Consider the following 17,838-nt stretch of genomic DNA (forward strand, 5'->3'; position numbering starts at 1 on the left):
TTCTAGTGTTGAATTACTCTGTTCCTCCTCTCTGAAGCAGCAGGTATATCTGTGAGCTGTACGAATGCTAGCGTTAGCTGTCAGCTTACCAAAAATCCATCTTTTACACACGGTTTTAGAACTTAGTCATCTTTGTGAGACTGGCCCCTGTTCTTGAACAGACCACTTTAAGCACTTAAATGGAAAAGTATAATCTTGGCAAAACTGTGGTACGAGTCAGAACTGAGGCTTTGGCTGGGATGTCTTTAATCACCCGGTTTGACACTTTAAAAACAAAAACAAACAAACAAAAAAAGGCTTTGGAAAGTTAGCTTTGCAGTTGAGGTTCAAAACGTACATTTTAAACAACTGAAATTTTAAAACAAAATACTGATATGGATGTTTGGATGTACACTTCTTAAATAATTTTGAATAAATAATTTTCCAAAACAAACTTGTGCATACATTCTGGCTGATTTTACAAAGAGGAAAGATTCTTAAATGTCAAACCCACACAAGAGGTGCTTTCACTGTTTCAAGACATCAACAATTCTCTAACGTTACGGGACAGTTCACCTGCACAGCATCATCATAGAGATCGCTCACCGACATCTGTTAAACACAGAGCATAAAGAGAGAAATGCGTGGAAACATTTCAACCTGAGGGAAGTGAAAGAAGAACAGGGGGGAGGAGGACGAGGAGGAGGGGGAGGGAGGAAAGCTGGGCATGTGGAGATATGGACAGTCTCACGGATGACTGCAGTTGAACCAAAGGCAGGTGACGTGTCCTCTGATGGGGGCGCTGGAGTCGAGCTGGTTTCTTTGGCATCTTCTGGGCTGTCTGCACTACATGCCTGACCCCTCCAGAGCCAGTCCCCACAGAGAGACACAATGAGAGGTCCTCTTTGACACAATGTGGACTCTGTCCTCTCCCTTTTTCTTTTTTAAACTCTTAATCAAATGTATTTTTGGGGGCTTGGTCTTTCTGAACTATAAGAGTTATCTAGGTAGATAAAGTGCCATGTTAAAATATTTCCTCCTTTTATTGATAGTTTTGACTGGAGAGCCCCCTGGTGGCCCGCCTTAGTAACAACCTTCTCTCCAGTTCTCACCGCCGCCGCTGTAAGTCCGCGGACCAGGAAGGGACCTGAAAAGGCAAGCAAGGAAAATGCATTTCTGTAACAGCCAACAATAATAATAAAAATAAAGAGATACAAGACAGAAAACAATTCAAAATAAATATCACAGACACATTAAAGCACTTAAAATAGATAATAAACAAAACAACTGAAAGACATCAGCCAGACTCTGATGGAATCGCATAAAAATATGTTTTAAGGACTGATATAAAGTTGGTCATTAATTCTGCGAGCCTTGCACTCCCAGCCAGGCTGTTCCAAAGTGAATGTCTGCATATTAAACCAATAACAATGAACAGAAAGTGTGATTGTTAGCGCTGTCGCTCTCCAGCAGGAAGGTCCTGGGTTCGAATCCGCCAGCGTTTGCCTGGAGGTACTTGTGCTTCCTCCCACAGGCAAAGAGATGCAGCTTTGGCCACAAGTGTGACTCTAGTGTGTGTGAGTGTACCCCCCTCCTGTCCTATGACAGTGTACCCTCAAACCTGAACTGGATAAGCAGTTAAGAAAATGGATGGATTAACCTTTCCTGGGTGTTAGTTTCAAAGTTAGAAGGTTCTTATTTGGAGGAAGCAAGACTGGCCAACCTTTATAAGAGTGGAATCAATCTGGGAATGGAACCACCACAAAGCAACACACAGAATGCAGAAAGTGAATTATAGAAATTAAAAGACAGGCGATAACAGTAAAACTGCACGAATTTGTAAGAACAGTGGAATCAAAAGACATTAAAAGAGCTAGTGGTGGATGGAGATTCTACAACCACTCACCACTAGCTGGAGCTGCGGCTACACCAGCATTTCTCTCTCTCTTTCTCGGTCAAAGTAAAATAACCAGCCAGCTATTTAAACCTGGAAGGGAAGAATGCTGCTGCTGCTGCTACACTCAGGAAATACAATAAGACTGTCTGTGCAACATTATGTGACAGCAACTAAAAATTTCAGCAACGTTTAATTTACGATTTGATTGTTGAGGAATGTAATTACAGACATTGTCTGTTAGTCTGTTGTGCTCAGCTTTGACTGTTGTCTTGATATTAGACTGGTCAATTTTTAGTAAATTACCAGCCAGAAACATCACTGGTGTACACATAAGAGCGAAAATATATATATATATAAGCACAATACGCCTGCCTGGTAACACTTTATAACCTGCTGCATGACTAAGAGTGTAATTCCCCTTTAATTAGATGGAACTTCAATGTATTTTATCTGAAATTACAGTGTAATCATATTTACCTAGCGATACTTAAAGGTAGGCACACTGGAATAAAGGAGGTTAAATTAAAGTATAATTATTTCTTGCTTGCTACCTCTTTATTCTGCTGCAGCTTATTTCAAGTATTTGTAGGTAAATATAGTTACATTGTAATTTAAAATGAATTCCATTGAAATTTCATTTAATTACAGGGGAATTACGCCCTTATTATAAAGTGTTACCGTCCTCTTTAATCAGACAGAGAGGTGCACAATAAGGACAACGTGTCTGTACATACCTGCGCACGGGTTGGGCCAGTTTGCTGCGAGGCAGAGGGATCCCACCGCCTCCTCCTCCTCCTCCTCCTGTAGAAGCACTAGGTCGGGGCAGGCCACTGCGCGGAGGAGCTAGGGAGCGGGTGGGGGTGGAGGTGGCAGAATTGGGGGTAGATGTGGCCTTTACCGGTTGCCGCAAGGCTAGTGGTGATGGGGTGGCAGGAGTCCGTAGTTTACTGGGAGATGGAACTGGAGACGGGCAGAAAAGTCAGGTGTAAGTGGATTATGATGGACTGCTTTCATACACAGTATCTATATAATGAAGTAATGATCAAAACCACGATGGTGTGAGGTTAATTTAAATATGATGCCGGTATAAAAAAATCTGAGACAGTATGCAAGCTTTTACTAACAACATCCATTCCAAATTCACAAACTTCTACATAAGTTCAAAAACATAAATAAATGAACAGAAAGGTTAACTAGCACAGCTGCCGGCTATGATTTTTGATGCATTGACAGAATGAGATGATACAAACACACAGAGCAAACTCTACTAGTAAAAACCAACAACACAACATCGATGCGGCCACGGCGTGGAAACCACAATCACGATATTTAAAAAGGTGGAGGCTCTCAGTGAATACTCACTGAAATCACCTTCTTCTCCAAAGCAACAGGAGAGTGGGACTAGACAAAGACGAAGACAACAGAGACAGGCCTTATTTCAGAGCAGGGAGGGAGGAACGTGCTGACCATGCAGTGTAATGTGGCGTTTTGCTCAAAATGGGCCTTTAGGGCTGACGCCACACATGATAAAGGCAATGAGTCTGTCATCTTATTTGACAGAAATCTATTCAGTTTCCTCTAATTTTTAATTATCTATAAAGAAAAATCCTTTGACTAAATAAAACCCACCTAAATATACAGTAAGAAAAATTATTTAAATTTCAACACCTGACGTAGGAGAGGATTTTCTGCTGGGATAACTAAAACCTCTTCGGGGCCACCTTTAACGATGTTATGTATTTGTTAATGACAACCAAATGTTTTGTTTTAATTGCTTCCTTAGTAATTGCCCTTCTTATTCCTGCTATTTAGTGAAAGCTGCTGGCATCTCTGGGAGGAAGTGCACAACAAAGCGAGATTAATGGGTTAGTGAGCTCTGTCATGAAGTTGACTCTCTGTGTACCTGGCTAGGTCACCATATCTTAGGCTAGGCACATAACCTGGTCTGGAGTAGGTTTGTGTTCAGATCTTCGCTTTAAAAATCATCAGGATGGATTTTCATTGATTTTTTTCACTTAAAGCAAGTACAATACAGATTCTCTAGACTTATATTTCATACAGGCAAGTTGATAGGCTTACTAATATCACAAAAGGAAGCTGTGCAGTAAAGTTACAGCTCGACAAACTGTGTACTGCATGCATTCAGTTGGTCATGGAGAAAATGTAATATTGTATTTATGCTTGGTCCCAATCTGCTGCCAAATCATTTTGTACACTGCTGAGGTTGTAGCTAACGGAGAACACATTAGAAAACTCATCGGCCTGTTTGTTGGCAATTTATCACTGAGAATAGTCAATCAATAACATTTATTTCACTTTGACCTGCCCACAATCTACGGGGATTTTATGAGGCTACAGGACAGCGCTATGCCCAGACATGCAGAGTAATAATGTGTATCATGTTTAAAGTTTCAGGGCTCTAACGTGCAGCACTCATGGCAACATTTAGCAGTAAAATAGATATGTATTGACTTATGTATTCACAAGATTTCACAGGATTTTCAGGAACGTTGTTTCTTTTTCTTATTATATTTTGGGGTTTTTAGATTTTATAGATCTGCATCCAAGAGTGAAAAGATGCTTCGATCCCTTTTTATGCTGAGCCTGAAGCAGAACGCCTGGATTATAAAAACTTCCATCGTGATACCCGCCACCTCTGACTGAGATTTTACGTTGTGTCAAGCCAGCTATCGCAAAGAAAGCCTGGCTATGTTGGACTTGCATCGTAGGAAAGCCATCAGGTGTCTTGTATGTGTGGCATCAAACAGGTAAAGAGCAAGAGAGAAGAAAACTAAACAGTGAATGAAACAGTACACGCTCTCCAGCCTTTGGATTTTTGCCAGTGTCACCTGTGCGTCCATTTATACAAAACAAGTATTTTGAACATCAGGGGCAACTTTCTAACAGCTATCAAGATGACAAATATTATAAATGCACAACGTTTATTTACAACTATTTTTATTATGATCTAACTGTCGAATCATAAAAAAACATAACTGAAGTCTAATTAACTATCAGTTTACTATTTATTAGCAATGGCTATTCTAAGGTGTTACCTACCTGAGACAACACTGACCCTGTCATGCATGATTCTTTACAGAAAGAAAGTATTACCACAACCAAAAGAAAATACACATTCACACATTTCTTACAAGGTTGCAAGATCATCCTCATCTCTGACAACAAACGTACTCCATGGTTACCTCGTATTAAACATCTTGCAAAGAAAGCAACAAAAATAAAAGGCTTAAATTCAGCGTGTGCTCAGCGTTGCTTTACATTCTCAGCCCTTCAAATGACGAGCTGGCAACTTCCCTCACTTTCATTTCCGCTCCATAAACATAACAACCCATCATTACAACTCATCAGTCATCTGTACCTTCAGCTGACTTTTATGTTGTCACAAATTGTGCATTTGTCTGTGTGAGAGAGCAGTCTCACAGCCTTTAGCTGTTACCTCGTAGGGCAGTGGGGCTTTGGAGCTGCTGTTTGGGTTTCAGTGAGGTGCGAGAAGGGGTCAAGTATTTCGGGAGCTGAGGTGCTGCTGGAAAACAGAAACATGTCAGCACTAGACTTCAATCTGTCACAGAATTCATGGAGAAAGAGGGGCTATTTTGGCACTGGAGGCCATTTGAGCCTGAGGTGCAGGTTGAGGACACTAGAGGGCTCTCCAAGCACACACGCTGAGATAGTGAAGGAGGAGCACGACTATCAGAGCAAAGTGCCCTCTGCCTCTGACAGGTTTAACAACCAATCCCAGCACAGACAGAGAAAAGGAGTGTATGGTTTACACATGCTTTACAGGGAAGAGAAGCCAGTGATAGAGGCAGCAGAGGTGCCCATGTCCAGTACAGCCAAAGCTCAGAAAAACACAAACCAGTCACCACAGATAAATGTATAAAGACTGAGGTAAAAACTGAATTGCTGCTCTGTATGTATGCATAGGGAGCAGTGTTGGTCAAGTTACTTGAAAAAAGTAATCAGTAACTAATTACTGATTACTCCCCCAAAAAAGTAATCCCGTTACTTTACTGATTACTTATTTTCAAAAGTAATTAATTACTTAGTTACTTAGTTACTTAGTTACTTAGTTACTTTTTAAAAACACGATTTACAACCTGAAGAGGTGATAAAGCGATAGATCTTTCAGCCCAATTCTACTTTTTCTACATAATCCATCATACAAAATGTAATCAAATGGAAAAGTCTCTTTTTAAAACTTGTTTTATCAGTTTTAATCTTTTAACTTTATGCATCAAGCAAAACATTTAATTATATGCAACATTCTCTGACTTGAATAAATTAGTTTAACATTTAAACCTATTTTCTACACATTCCAGCACATAAAATAAAATATTTTTTGTGTTTTCACTCACTCTTTCAAACAGATGCAAGTAAAACACAGCAGAAAATAAATAAAGTCAAAGACTCAGCGGTCCTTTTGCTCTATTTTCACCTGTAAAGCAGGAGCAGGGTAGGCGGAGGGTTACCCTGGTGCAGGTGTGCTGCGGTCAGTTGAAGAATCCGCGCGAGTGTCTCTGTGAGTTTCCCATTACGTCGTAGCTACTCGGTGCTTGCTCGGAAGTTTAGGGGTTTTTTTCGCTGTAAAAAGAAGTTTTCTTCCCACGCACGATGGACGCTAATGTTTTTGTCACTTTTTATGGAATCAAACTCAAAGTAAGGTCAGTACTTCCACACTTTAAACGCTGCACGCTCATACTCTCTCCCGCACTCGATATATTATCCATTGTTGATCTGCACACAGCTGCTGTCACCAACGTCGCACTTGCTTACGTCACTGTCATGAGACATTCTCGCAAAAAAAATCACGGTTTTAGTAACGCAGTAACGCAGCGTTCCTACGGGAAAGTAACGGTAATCTAATTACCGATTTTGCAATAGTAATCCCTTACTTTACTCGTTACTTGAAAAAAGTAATCAGATTACAGTAACGCGTTACAAGTAACGCGTTACTGCCCATCTCCGATAGGGAGCACACAAATACACCATCCTTCCACACTAGGAGCTGGTTAAGGCAAGAAAGAGGCAGCTACCACATGATTAACCCGCTGAAACTTCCTCTTTGACCCCTCCATCTGCCTCTAGTAACAGAGGAGAGATTACAGCTTCTGGATTAAGGACTAAATCATTACCTTTATCTCCCATTACAGGATTATATCAAATGGATAGTCTTAACTCGCAGAGGAGGATTTCTAAGCTCTTAAAAGAGACCATAAAACCATTGGACATGAAATGTAAAACAATGTTTGTGTCACAGATCCCCCGAGTCGCTCTGGATTGTCAGTGTTTCTGGCATCATGCTTTTATTCTGCAGGATGAGTGCTTTTCTTTGAAGTGAAAGTTATGCCAAGACAATAAGAGGAAGGATGTGTGTGTGTGTGTGTTTGTGTGTGTTAAACATATTACAAGGAAAAAAGATCAAAGACAAAAGAGGATCCCCAAACACCAAAGCCATGTCACTACAAAGCAGTGCAGTCCCTACACCAAAGGTGCAGCCAGAAGGATTAACGCTCACACAAAAGCTAACATGAGATTACACAGCCTGCCATGTCGCTGCGCTTGGAGAGCAAAACAAATATCGATCTAACAAAAAGTTACTTCAGTAATGAATCTGACAGTCTAAAGCTTCAAGTTAATAAATATTTCGCATTCAAACTAAAAGGCTTAAAAAGTGATGCTCTCCGTGGCTGTTACAGTACTCACTGGCAGATTGGCTCTGGTGTCGGGGGGAGCCGCCGTTTGGCACTTGCAGGTTGGACTCACAGCTGCGACTGTTCTTCACGGGCTCTGGGGCCTGAACTGCCGCCGCCACCGAGGTGCGTGTAAGATTAGGAAGACTTCGGCGCAGTTTTTCTACAACAGTAGCACAGGCCAGAATCAAAGTCAGCGTCAACTCAAATCACTGTTTCCCACAGATAAACTTTTACTCGCCGGTGTACTCCTACATGTATTAGTTTAATAAGCATATTTGGTAACATACTTATCCATGTGATTACCGTAATTGTCGGGCTATAAGCCGCTACTTTTTGCACAAGCTTTGAACCCTGCAGCTTTTAGTCAGGTGCGGCTTTTCTATGGATTGTCCATGATTTTTGTCATATCGTAAGACGATTTGTTTTGTTTGTTCCGCTGTTGTACGGCACTACGTTGCCTGGCGGAAGGATCAGGGTTCAAGAGTGGTATGTTAGTCACATGTCCGTCCGCCAGGCAACGTAGTGCCGTACGAAGTAGCGCGAAAAACAAACTTCAAGGTAGCGCTACGCATTCAGCGGGAGGCGTGGATGACGAGCGGCGATAAACTTGCGAAAAGCAAGTTATGCCCAACTCCACCGGTGGATTCTGACAGCGTGGAAAAGTGCGAAAACATCCACGATCACCAACGGATTTTGAAGGGCTGGACTGCTGCATGATGGAGAGGAGGACACCGCCACGGCCCTTCAGAGGGTGTTCGACTCTGACACTGACAACGAGGATTTCTTTGGTTTTGAAAGTGACAACGAAGGAGAGAAGCGGAGAGTGGATGACGAAGCCATCCTGAGCCTGTTCGTTTCCGACATTGGAGAAGAGGACTTTGGTGGTTTTAGAGCGCAGGAAGAAGAGAAAGATGGTGAATGACTGACTTTTCTTCTTGTTAAAGCCGTGTCACTGCACCTGAGCCTAAAAGGTAGTCCGAATCTATTTTTCTGGTGTGCTGTAGGTTACTGTTATGTACTACATGTGCAAATATGTACCCATAACTTGTTTTTCAAAATATTAATAAAAGGGGTGTGTCTCCAAACAGCCATCTCTTTCCTGACAATTCCCTTTGTGCATATTCTCTTACATATGATAAGTCAACATTGAAACACCTGCGGCTTTTAGTCAGGTGCGGCTAATGTATGTACAAAACAGGATTTTCCCCTGATTTTAGCTTGTGCGGCTAATATTCAGGTGCGCTTTGTAGTCCGGGAAATACGGTAAGTTATGGACAATCACCCTTACCCTTTCTGTCTCTTGTTATTTTTTCCCATAGACTGCATATAAAATAATGGATGCTGGTATTTTGGTGTGTTGAAACCAGGGGTAACGAGTAAAACATGGATCCCAAATGCCAAACTCATTGATATGCTCACTGGCTAACGACTGTTACAGACAAGTAGCTAGTGAAAACCCTTGAAACTAGCTACTGAGACAATAGTATTTAATTTTTACAGAGCAAGTAGGCTGCGGGTCAGCTAAAAGGAACCCATGTTTTGGGCACTTCTGAGTTTGCCTCATTTTTTTTAGCTACATTTAGGTCTGAAAAGTCAGTCTTTATTTGGCTGGCTTGTTGGCCAAGTCGCTGCAGTGGCGGTCTTTGATAAACAGCTGTTTGAATTTTTTGTCCAGTGTCCACTGACTGGTGCCTCTGGTGACAGCAGTCGTTCTAAACCTCCATCTCACTGAGATCACAAAGTAAGGACAACCATCCCCAGCTTCCTTGCTGCTCTCTGACTTTAAAATCCATCTGATTATACATCTGATAATAAACACATTACTTGTGATGAAAATAAGACCTAATGTGTGAAACACTGGAGTAACTGAAACATGCAACTTGTTCATGTCCACTGCTTACCTTCATTTTTCACCACATTAGTCTGAAGGTCATGCCCGTGGCTCTGCAGCGAGTGACGAGGCTGCTGCAGGCGGCTGATGATGGGCTGAGGAGAACCCCGGCTGTGGCTATAGTCGATGGAACGAGCAGGTGAGCGCGAGCGGGGAGAGTTTCTCGGGGATGCACGGGGAGAGTGGCGAGGGGAGGGGCTGAAACGGTTGGAGGGCAGGTGAAAGGCCGGGTGCACCGCCTCCTCGTCGTCCTCCAGACTATGAGCATCTAGCTCCTGGTCACTGAAGGTGCTGCGCCGCAGGGAGTGGCAGGATGAACCCGAGCTCCGTCTGGATGCTGTTGCAGCATATTCCTGTCTCAAGCCTGTTGGCAAAAAGGTGTGGTGCAAAAAAAAATGTAATTGCAAAAAATTGAAGAATAAAGCTGTGGATGACGGATACATACTCTCTTCCTGCATGCGTGCCAATATCTGGACATCAGTGACATCATTGAGTTTATAGGTCGTTGAGGATCCCACTGAGTCCTCATCCATTTCTGACGTGCTCAGCTCGCTGTCCACCGATGACTGCGGACTAACTGCAGGAGGATTCCTCTCTGCTGCAGAGTTTCTCTGATGAACTGGTGCAGAAATCATATGTGAATGTTTTAGAGATAAACTAAACAGATATCCTGAAACAGACAGTGAACTATAGAGAGACCCATACTTGCGTTACTGGGCATTAGTTGCTGTCGCACGATGGGCACTCTGCTTGGGGTTGAGGAGGGGGAGTTGAAGCCACTGCTGTAAGGGCTGTTGGCTGCATTTGTGCTATAAGGACTTCCATAACTCTGCTGGTTGTACGGACTTCCATACAAGCTCCGGCGCTTGTTGGCTGTAGAGGCAAAAAGCAGAACTACAATGTCAGACAGCATCACATGAGAGACTCAGAAAGACTTGTCAATAAAGTTTTCATGTTGCAAAATCCATGCTGTCTACATGTGGTGGAGTTGTTAAGCAGTTTCACGTCCTCTCATTCACTAATCTATGAAACTTTCAAGCGGGAAAGTAGAGGTGTTAAATCAAAATACAGAATTATATCATATATTACATTTACTTGCAATTAATTATTTTGTCATCAGTTCCTTTATTTTCATTTTGACATTTTATTATATTATCTATACAAGTCAGCAAATAAATGTTTTAGATACCTTGCACAAGCAGATTTAGAACCTGGCAAATATTACCCACTAAACTATTTAGTTTTGTTGTTTTTATTGTTTTAAAAGTTGACCACTAAGAAAATGTGACAGAGAAATACAGCAAACGCACCAAACTAATAGACTTTCACTATATTAGGTACTTGTATATTTGTCCTGGACAACTAATAGTATTAATATGTGTGTCCTGAGCAATTTCATCACTCTATTGAGGTGATATGATTTCTTATTTTTAACATATTTTACCACTATTTCTTCTGGTAAGTATACTACATTAATAGGTGAAAAAGAAAGACTGTTCTCAATGAATAATCCATAATATTCTCTTAACTGGGACCAGTTAGTCAAGTCAAGTTGGCTTTATTGTCACTTCAACCATATACAGTTAGTACACAGTGAAGCGAAACAACGTTCCTCCAGGACCAAGGTGCTACATGCAACATAAATTTACAACATAAATTAACAGAAAACACTAAACTAGCTAACTAAGAGGCCTAGTTAGCTGGCTAGCAGAGACAAGACAGACTGACCTAACATAAATTACAACATAAATTAACAAAAACTAACTAACTATCTAAGGAAGACTTTTTTTTTTTTGTTAACAGACAGCAGACAACAAAGTGCATGTGCAAATGTGCAAACAAGAGCAACAAAGTGACAGTGTGACAAAAAAAACACAACGTAAAATAATAATAAGGTTTTGTGATGATGAGTTGAGGTAGTGGAGGAACAGTAAACATTCCTTAGTGTAGCAGCAAAAATTAGGAAGTAAAGAAGTTAGTGCAAAAAGTCCAGTGTTTGTGTTGATTAGTCAGTCCAGTCTCAATGTTTTGAGGTAGTTGAGTCAGCCTGTTCTTCAGTAATGGTTCTGTCATTCAAAGGATATCATAAAATCTGCACTTCATCCTACAATACCTGTCAACCAAACACGGTCATGGCCAACATCAGCCTTGTTGACTGCTTTTGAACCTTTCAACAAATGAGGAGGCGACCACCAGGTCAGTGGCAAATTCCTTTCTGTTGTGCAATATAAAGTTTGTGTTGGCTGAATGTTCAAAGATGAAGAATTGCTGAAAGACTATAATAAAAAATATTTGTTTTTTTATGCTAAAGAGAGAATAAAAAACAACAAAACAAAAAATATTCATCACCATCGATCACATAAACATCCCCGCATACCTGCTGAAGGGGGATTTTTGTTTCCTCAACTTCATAAATTACCTGCGTATAAAAACAAACTTGCAGCTATCAATCTTATAGTTTCTACCAAGAATCACAACTTTTAGAGAAATGAAAGTTTAGAGAAAGTCTAAAATCCAACTCATAGAAATTTGGGATCAAAACTTGTCGTTCATTGTTTAATCTGCTCATTCACCATCTATACGCTGTAACCCCTTAAAAGCCCTGACGAAGCTTGTTGGCCTTCTGAGCATTTGACTATGAACATCAGGAGTGTCTGCTCGGAGCCAGCACATCTATGCCTGCACATTGCAGAGCTTTTCAATCTGATTGAGTCTCTTATAATGTATGCTGAGTGTGGGCCTGATGGAGACTTCCTACATCATTAGCTGGGACAAACGCTTAACAATGCAAACCATTCAGTCCATATACGCACAGAGCACAATACAATTCTCTGTTAAACTCAGCAAAGCAGCGGTCACAGGCTACAGTCCAAAGTCGCTGGTCTGAATTATGATATCAGACTCTGGACACTCTGTCACAGTGATACTCTGATTGGTTTAGATGGTTAACATCTCTCGAGTTTGTTAATTTACCCATCATCACTCTGTTTTAATCTCTCTTACTGGATGTGTTTACATTGCTCGGTGGTGAGGCAGCCTTTTAAGATCATCTCTCTGCTCTTTCCACATCGCTCCTTTCACTTTCTCCTGTTCCACCTCGTGCTCTGCACTCTGTCCTCCTGCATTATTTAGAAAACGCCATCATGTCTCCTCTGCTGCAATCCACATGGATCAGATCCTGTGGAATGCCAACAACGTTGGAACGTGTTTAGTCAGAAATGCTGCACTCACTTAGCCAAAAGACGCTTTGTTTTCCAGAAAAGAACAATGAGGTCAACAGATTTAAAGAGTTCACCTGGTGAAGTGGTAAATGAAAGAGTAAATACTAATCTGCATGTTCTGTAAAGCTCCACTGTGTTTACATCACAAGAAAGTTGATATAACAGCATATTTCTGTGACTGCATACAGTAAAATCATAAACAGTGGTTACTGGATCCAGAACAGTGCTGCAAGTGTTTGTTTTGGATTTTTTAAAATATTTTTTTAAAAAATATATATAACATTGTTTTGTTTTCAGCTCAAATTCAGTTTCCAGAATGGTTCTGCTCCTATATCTAACCTATATTTAAATTTGATTTTGTTTTGAAAATACTTTTAGTGTTACTTTTAGTATTTTTTTAGAATTTAAATATGGATACATATTTGAAAAAGACAAAATTCAAGAGGTTCACTATACCACACTTGATATTGATATACCTTTATTAGTCCCACAAGGGGAAATTTATTTGACCACGAGTGTGACATCGTATCTCAGATGAGGTCTCATTCTGTCCTTCACAGAGCTTCAGATCTCACTGTTTTAGAAGCTGAATGTTTAGCCTATAAACTGTCTTTTATTTTGAAAATAAAAGACTAAATTTTCTGTACCAATCCTGTATCCGACTTCCTGTGCTCCTCTTCTGCGCTGTGCAACTTGATGTGGCTTCCGTTAAAAATAGACCAGGCTACATTTCGAGCTTTTGAAATGCACTGTGGGTCATTTGGCAGAACTGCAAACACTGTCCTGAGTGGGTGCAAATAGTTCTGATGGCTATGTATTTTCAAGGTAACGGTTACACAGACATCCCAATTTCAGTAAACATCAAAGCCTCCTCAAACTGTTTCTGCTGGCAAATTTGATTAAATTTAAGAATTAAAACTAAGTACACCATATAGTTCTAATTACTTTCTGTGTAATTTTTATTTTTATTAATGTTTTTTCATATCGACTTTTAGTTTCTGTAAGTATCATAACTTGATTTTAGAAGGATATCAGGATCCACAGTCTGTTATTTTACAATATGCTTGAAATGTCCAATTTCTATCTCATAATGGGAAAGAAGTCATTCTTTCAATATCACTTCTAAGTCAGGCTAAGCCCCACACCTGGTAAACTTTTCATTTAAGTTGATCATCAACTTTTAAAAATAATTCTGCCTGTTTGTGTACAACACAGCAGAAGAGCTTGGCATACTTTAGTCTGTATTGGGTCTAAGCTAAAATCACAATGGTGCTACAGCTCAAAGGGCCAATTCAGGTTTCAGAGGATTTAGATGTGGTTAGGTGACCTGGCCTATCACAGCAACCCTAGCAACACACTTTCAGTAGAATGAGACCAATCTGATGGGATCAGTAGCACAGGGACCAATAAAAATAGAGTGTCCTTGACACCCTCGTGTACTGAAACAAGTCAGTAGAAAGAAAAGGAAATGTTCTTTCTGCCCACTGTGACTGATGTCATTTCCATTTACTGTGATATGAAATTGTGCTGCGCCAGTCTGTGGAAACTTCAGGCCAGTTTCCACAGGCAAAAATAAAACTAAATGAGGCGGCACACAACAGACTGCTTAAGGCCTTAAAGGGGGAGGGAAAGAGAAGACCAACCTTTCATTGAGGCCATTTGATACAAAAATAAAATAAAAGAATGAATGGGTTAAAGCAGCAGCACGGAGCTGTAAGCACATCCAAGAGACAAGCAAATAGAAAAACTATTGTATGCTAGAGATAAATACACCAGAGAAGAAAGGGGATAAAACTGGCAGAGACATGCAAGAGGTGCAACAACTGTGCAAAAGTGAGAGCTGAAAACAGGGCAGGTCAGCCATGTGACTGTGGTTGGGACCTCTTGGGTCTTTTACGTACTCTGTGGAACAGCTGTCAAAGCAGTGCAAAGGAAATGAGCTTTGTATAATTGTACAGCACTAATAACAAAGTGGTTCCACTGCATATCTGAACTGTCTGGTATGAATAAAGTTGTGCTGTCTGACTAGTATAGTCAACTCAAGGAGATGTCTCCCAGGAGTTTCCTCCCTGTTGTTAGTTATATAACTGAGACACGTCATCTGTGGAGAAGATTTTAACAGGGTGTGCGCATACAAAAGGCTTGGGTCACTCCTCACACAGAAGGTCATGTTTAAAATATCTGAATATGCACTTATTCCAGAAGATGGCACAATGCTTAGACAGATGTGAAATCTTCACACACTTTTGGTAACAATCTGCCGCAAGTGAAGAGTTTATTTGGCGATTCCATAGCAACAGCATTTCCATGCTCCTGCTAGAGGTTGGGTATGAAAAATAATTCAGCCCGGAGCTATAAAGCCCTGTCTGGTGACTCTCACAGACACAAATGCTTTCAGAATGTAGCGCTTAAAGCCAAATTCATGGTCCTGTGTTTGCGTAGCTCTCTGGCTATGCAGAGAGAAGGATTATGGGAGTTTAACCAAAGACTCCAGTGCAGTCTTCCCAAAAAGACAGATGCTGACTGCAACCAACAGCTGCATTAGACGTTTTAATGGTATTATTTAACTCTCACTTTGACTTCGCTGTGAAGAATTTTTCGATTACAACAATCTAAATCAAATTTGAACATATCCATGTTGTAAAGCTGAGCAAATTTGCCATCATAAACTTCGTTCTTTGAAAACTAAGATCGCAGTTTAGAAAATGACCATTACATTGCATTCAATAAAACCAGCAACTAGAGACTGAGCCAATAAACTAATCAGGAAAGTGTTCACTGAGCGGATAAGCAGTTTCCCCTCAGATGATATACAACCTGACTTCCTAATTCATCAAGTTATTTAAGTTTTCGCAGAAGTAAAAAGATGAGATGTAGAAAGTAAATGCATGTACACTGACTGCTTGATGCTGATCCTTGCTTTAATAGAGAGTCTGGGTCAGACACTGAGATACTATGTAACCTTATAAGTCTTCTTTGAAAAATTTCTAAATATTTTATTAAAAATCACAATGTTGGTGTTTAATTCATTAGATCTGAATGTCTTAACCACTTTACTCAGTGAATCATAAGCCTCCCCATAGTGCACTTTCACTTTCCACCAGTGCCATCTGAGGAATGAATGAGGTGGGGCAGATGCTATTAGCGACAAGGGGGGTATTTTTAGGATGACGTTATCGTGCCACACCTACATCGATGATATCACCACAAGTAAGCACCACTCCCTAAATCAGTGTTTCTCAAACTGTGGGTCAGACTCCAGTAGTGGAACAATGGGGGCGGACAAATGGACAGTAAGATAACAAACTTCCATATTAAGGTTTCATGGATTTAACAGATTGTGTGAATTTAATGACTTAAATACAAAAGTGAGGTCAATTCTCTCCTAACGTACTGCAGTAAATCACTGTGCTCCCAAAGATGAGTTTTTAGGAGTATAAGAAGATTCCACAATTGAGCCATTCAGTGAGTATTATTAAGAGAAATGTTAGCAGAATTGGCCATAATTAGCAACTAGTTTGGTAAGGCAAGAGGTTTCTCAAGGGAAGGTGAGGTAAGGCTAAGAGCAATGTTCAACAAAAGGTCACATAGTCCAGCCCATAGTAGCTGGTATAAACAGCCAATAAAGAGCAATAAGCTATATTATACAAGCCTCACTCTGATCTGATTTATCATTACTTAAAAAGACAGTCCAACACATAACTACTCCATGCAACAATATTCATATAAACAAGTTTCCCTATCCCCAGATGAGGGAAGAAATGTGTGACCAGGTGTTTCTTTCACAACAGCTGAAAGAATCCCACTGACCCCAGTGACAACCTTCACTGGACTGTTGCTCAACGTGATCCAACTATCACATGAGCATACCACAGTCAAAATGGAAATGACTCGCCTCTTAGTTTAACTTTCAGGAACGGAGCCCTGTTCTCCTCACTGAAAGGTTAAATATAATTAGTGAAATCAAAAACTCTACAGGCATAAGAAATTAGGTAACTCTGGGTGATATAAAGTTGCTTTTTTCAGGTTCTTCTCACTATAAGAAGGGGCCTTTCGAGAGTGACTGCAAACGTCAGCACGATTGCTCCATGTATAGTTATGACAATAAGTCTATCTTTCCTTATTTTACGTACTCTCATACACAACTAAATGATTTAAACCCCAACATGAAAAAAATCTGACTTTATGTATGTAAACTGAGTGTGTCTGCAGTTCATTCATTGAATCCATACACTCAGGGACCAGAGACTGATAGGTCCGCTGGTTAGCTCAGGCCATTCAGTATGGATCAGTTTAGGTTTGTCGGTGCTGCTGTTTGAGAAGAAAGTGCTGCAAAAGCAGCAAAATAAGAATACAAAAAAAAAATCACAGATGTAAATATAAATAAGTAAGCAATTAGGCACTATCACGTGACACAAAATAATAAATATTTTGCAGGTCCCAGGGCACAACAGCTCCTCATACAATCTGCCAGAAAAATAAGCAGAATATAATAACCCCGTTGTTTTTAAACAGAAAAAGAAGAAGAATTTTCACTCCGACCAAATGATATAAATCTAGATCATTTAGCAGTGTATGCTCGGCACTGTCACCCTTGCAACCAAATCCAAAAGTGAGGACACAACTGCTACTGTGCAGTACACTTTGGTGTTGTTTTGGTTAATCATGCACTTCTTTATTTTTGTAACCTCGTTGGAGACACAAGTGTGCGAGCAAGTTGGTCTTTACCAGCATTGCAGTGATTTATTATTACTATTTTCTGACTGAAAGGAAGATCCTTTGATAGTTGGAAATGAGATATTCTGCAGAAATCAAATCCATTTCAACTTCTTTGATTCCTATACAAATGACAATATAGCAATTTTCTTTTCCTTAAGTTGTAATACCCATAGTTTAGGAGTACATATAAGAAATGACATACACATAAGGCACAGCCAGGTCATTATGCTCACTAGTGGACCAGGGCAGCTGAAGACTTCAACAGCCGAGCAGATATCCACATGAAAGGCAGACTCCTACTGGTGTAAATTTTGTCAAGAGACTGTGAATGCAAGGCTCCGTGTGGACCACAGTGTGCCTTTATTCCAATCGAGGCACTATACTACAATGCGCCAACTACATATACGCCCTTCTTGC

General features: G+C 40.5%; 1 protein-coding gene across 4 annotated transcripts in view; it reads right to left on the reverse strand.

Moving 5' to 3' along the window:
- Window positions 1-223: 223 nt before the first annotated feature.
- Window positions 224-17,838, reverse strand: part of slain2 (SLAIN motif family, member 2) — a 29,159-nt gene continuing 11,544 nt past the window's right edge. Inside the window, exons 3-9 of one of the 4 annotated variants that reach the window (XM_026158035.2) lie at window positions 10,187-10,354; window positions 9,927-10,100; window positions 9,492-9,845; window positions 7,601-7,750; window positions 3,239-3,277; window positions 2,611-2,836; window positions 224-1,126 (exon numbers count right to left, since the gene is read on the reverse strand). In XM_026158035.2, coding sequence (XP_026013820.1) covers window positions 1,063-1,126; window positions 2,611-2,836; window positions 3,239-3,277; window positions 7,601-7,750; window positions 9,492-9,845; window positions 9,927-10,100; window positions 10,187-10,354 — 1,175 coding nt within the window. In that variant the 3' untranslated portion in view covers window positions 224-1,062. Of the gene's footprint in view, window positions 1,127-2,610; window positions 2,837-3,238; window positions 3,278-5,333; window positions 5,421-7,600; window positions 7,751-9,491; window positions 9,846-9,926; window positions 10,101-10,186; window positions 10,355-17,838 lie in introns of all 4 variants that reach the window. The other 3 variants (XM_026158034.2, XM_026158033.2, XM_026158036.2) reach the window with 3 other exon arrangements.

The sequence above is a fragment of the Astatotilapia calliptera genome, chromosome 23 (genome assembly GCF_964374335.1).
Source record: "Astatotilapia calliptera chromosome 23, fAstCal68.1, whole genome shotgun sequence".
In the NCBI taxonomy this organism is placed as follows: domain Eukaryota; kingdom Metazoa; phylum Chordata; class Actinopteri; order Cichliformes; family Cichlidae; genus Astatotilapia; species Astatotilapia calliptera.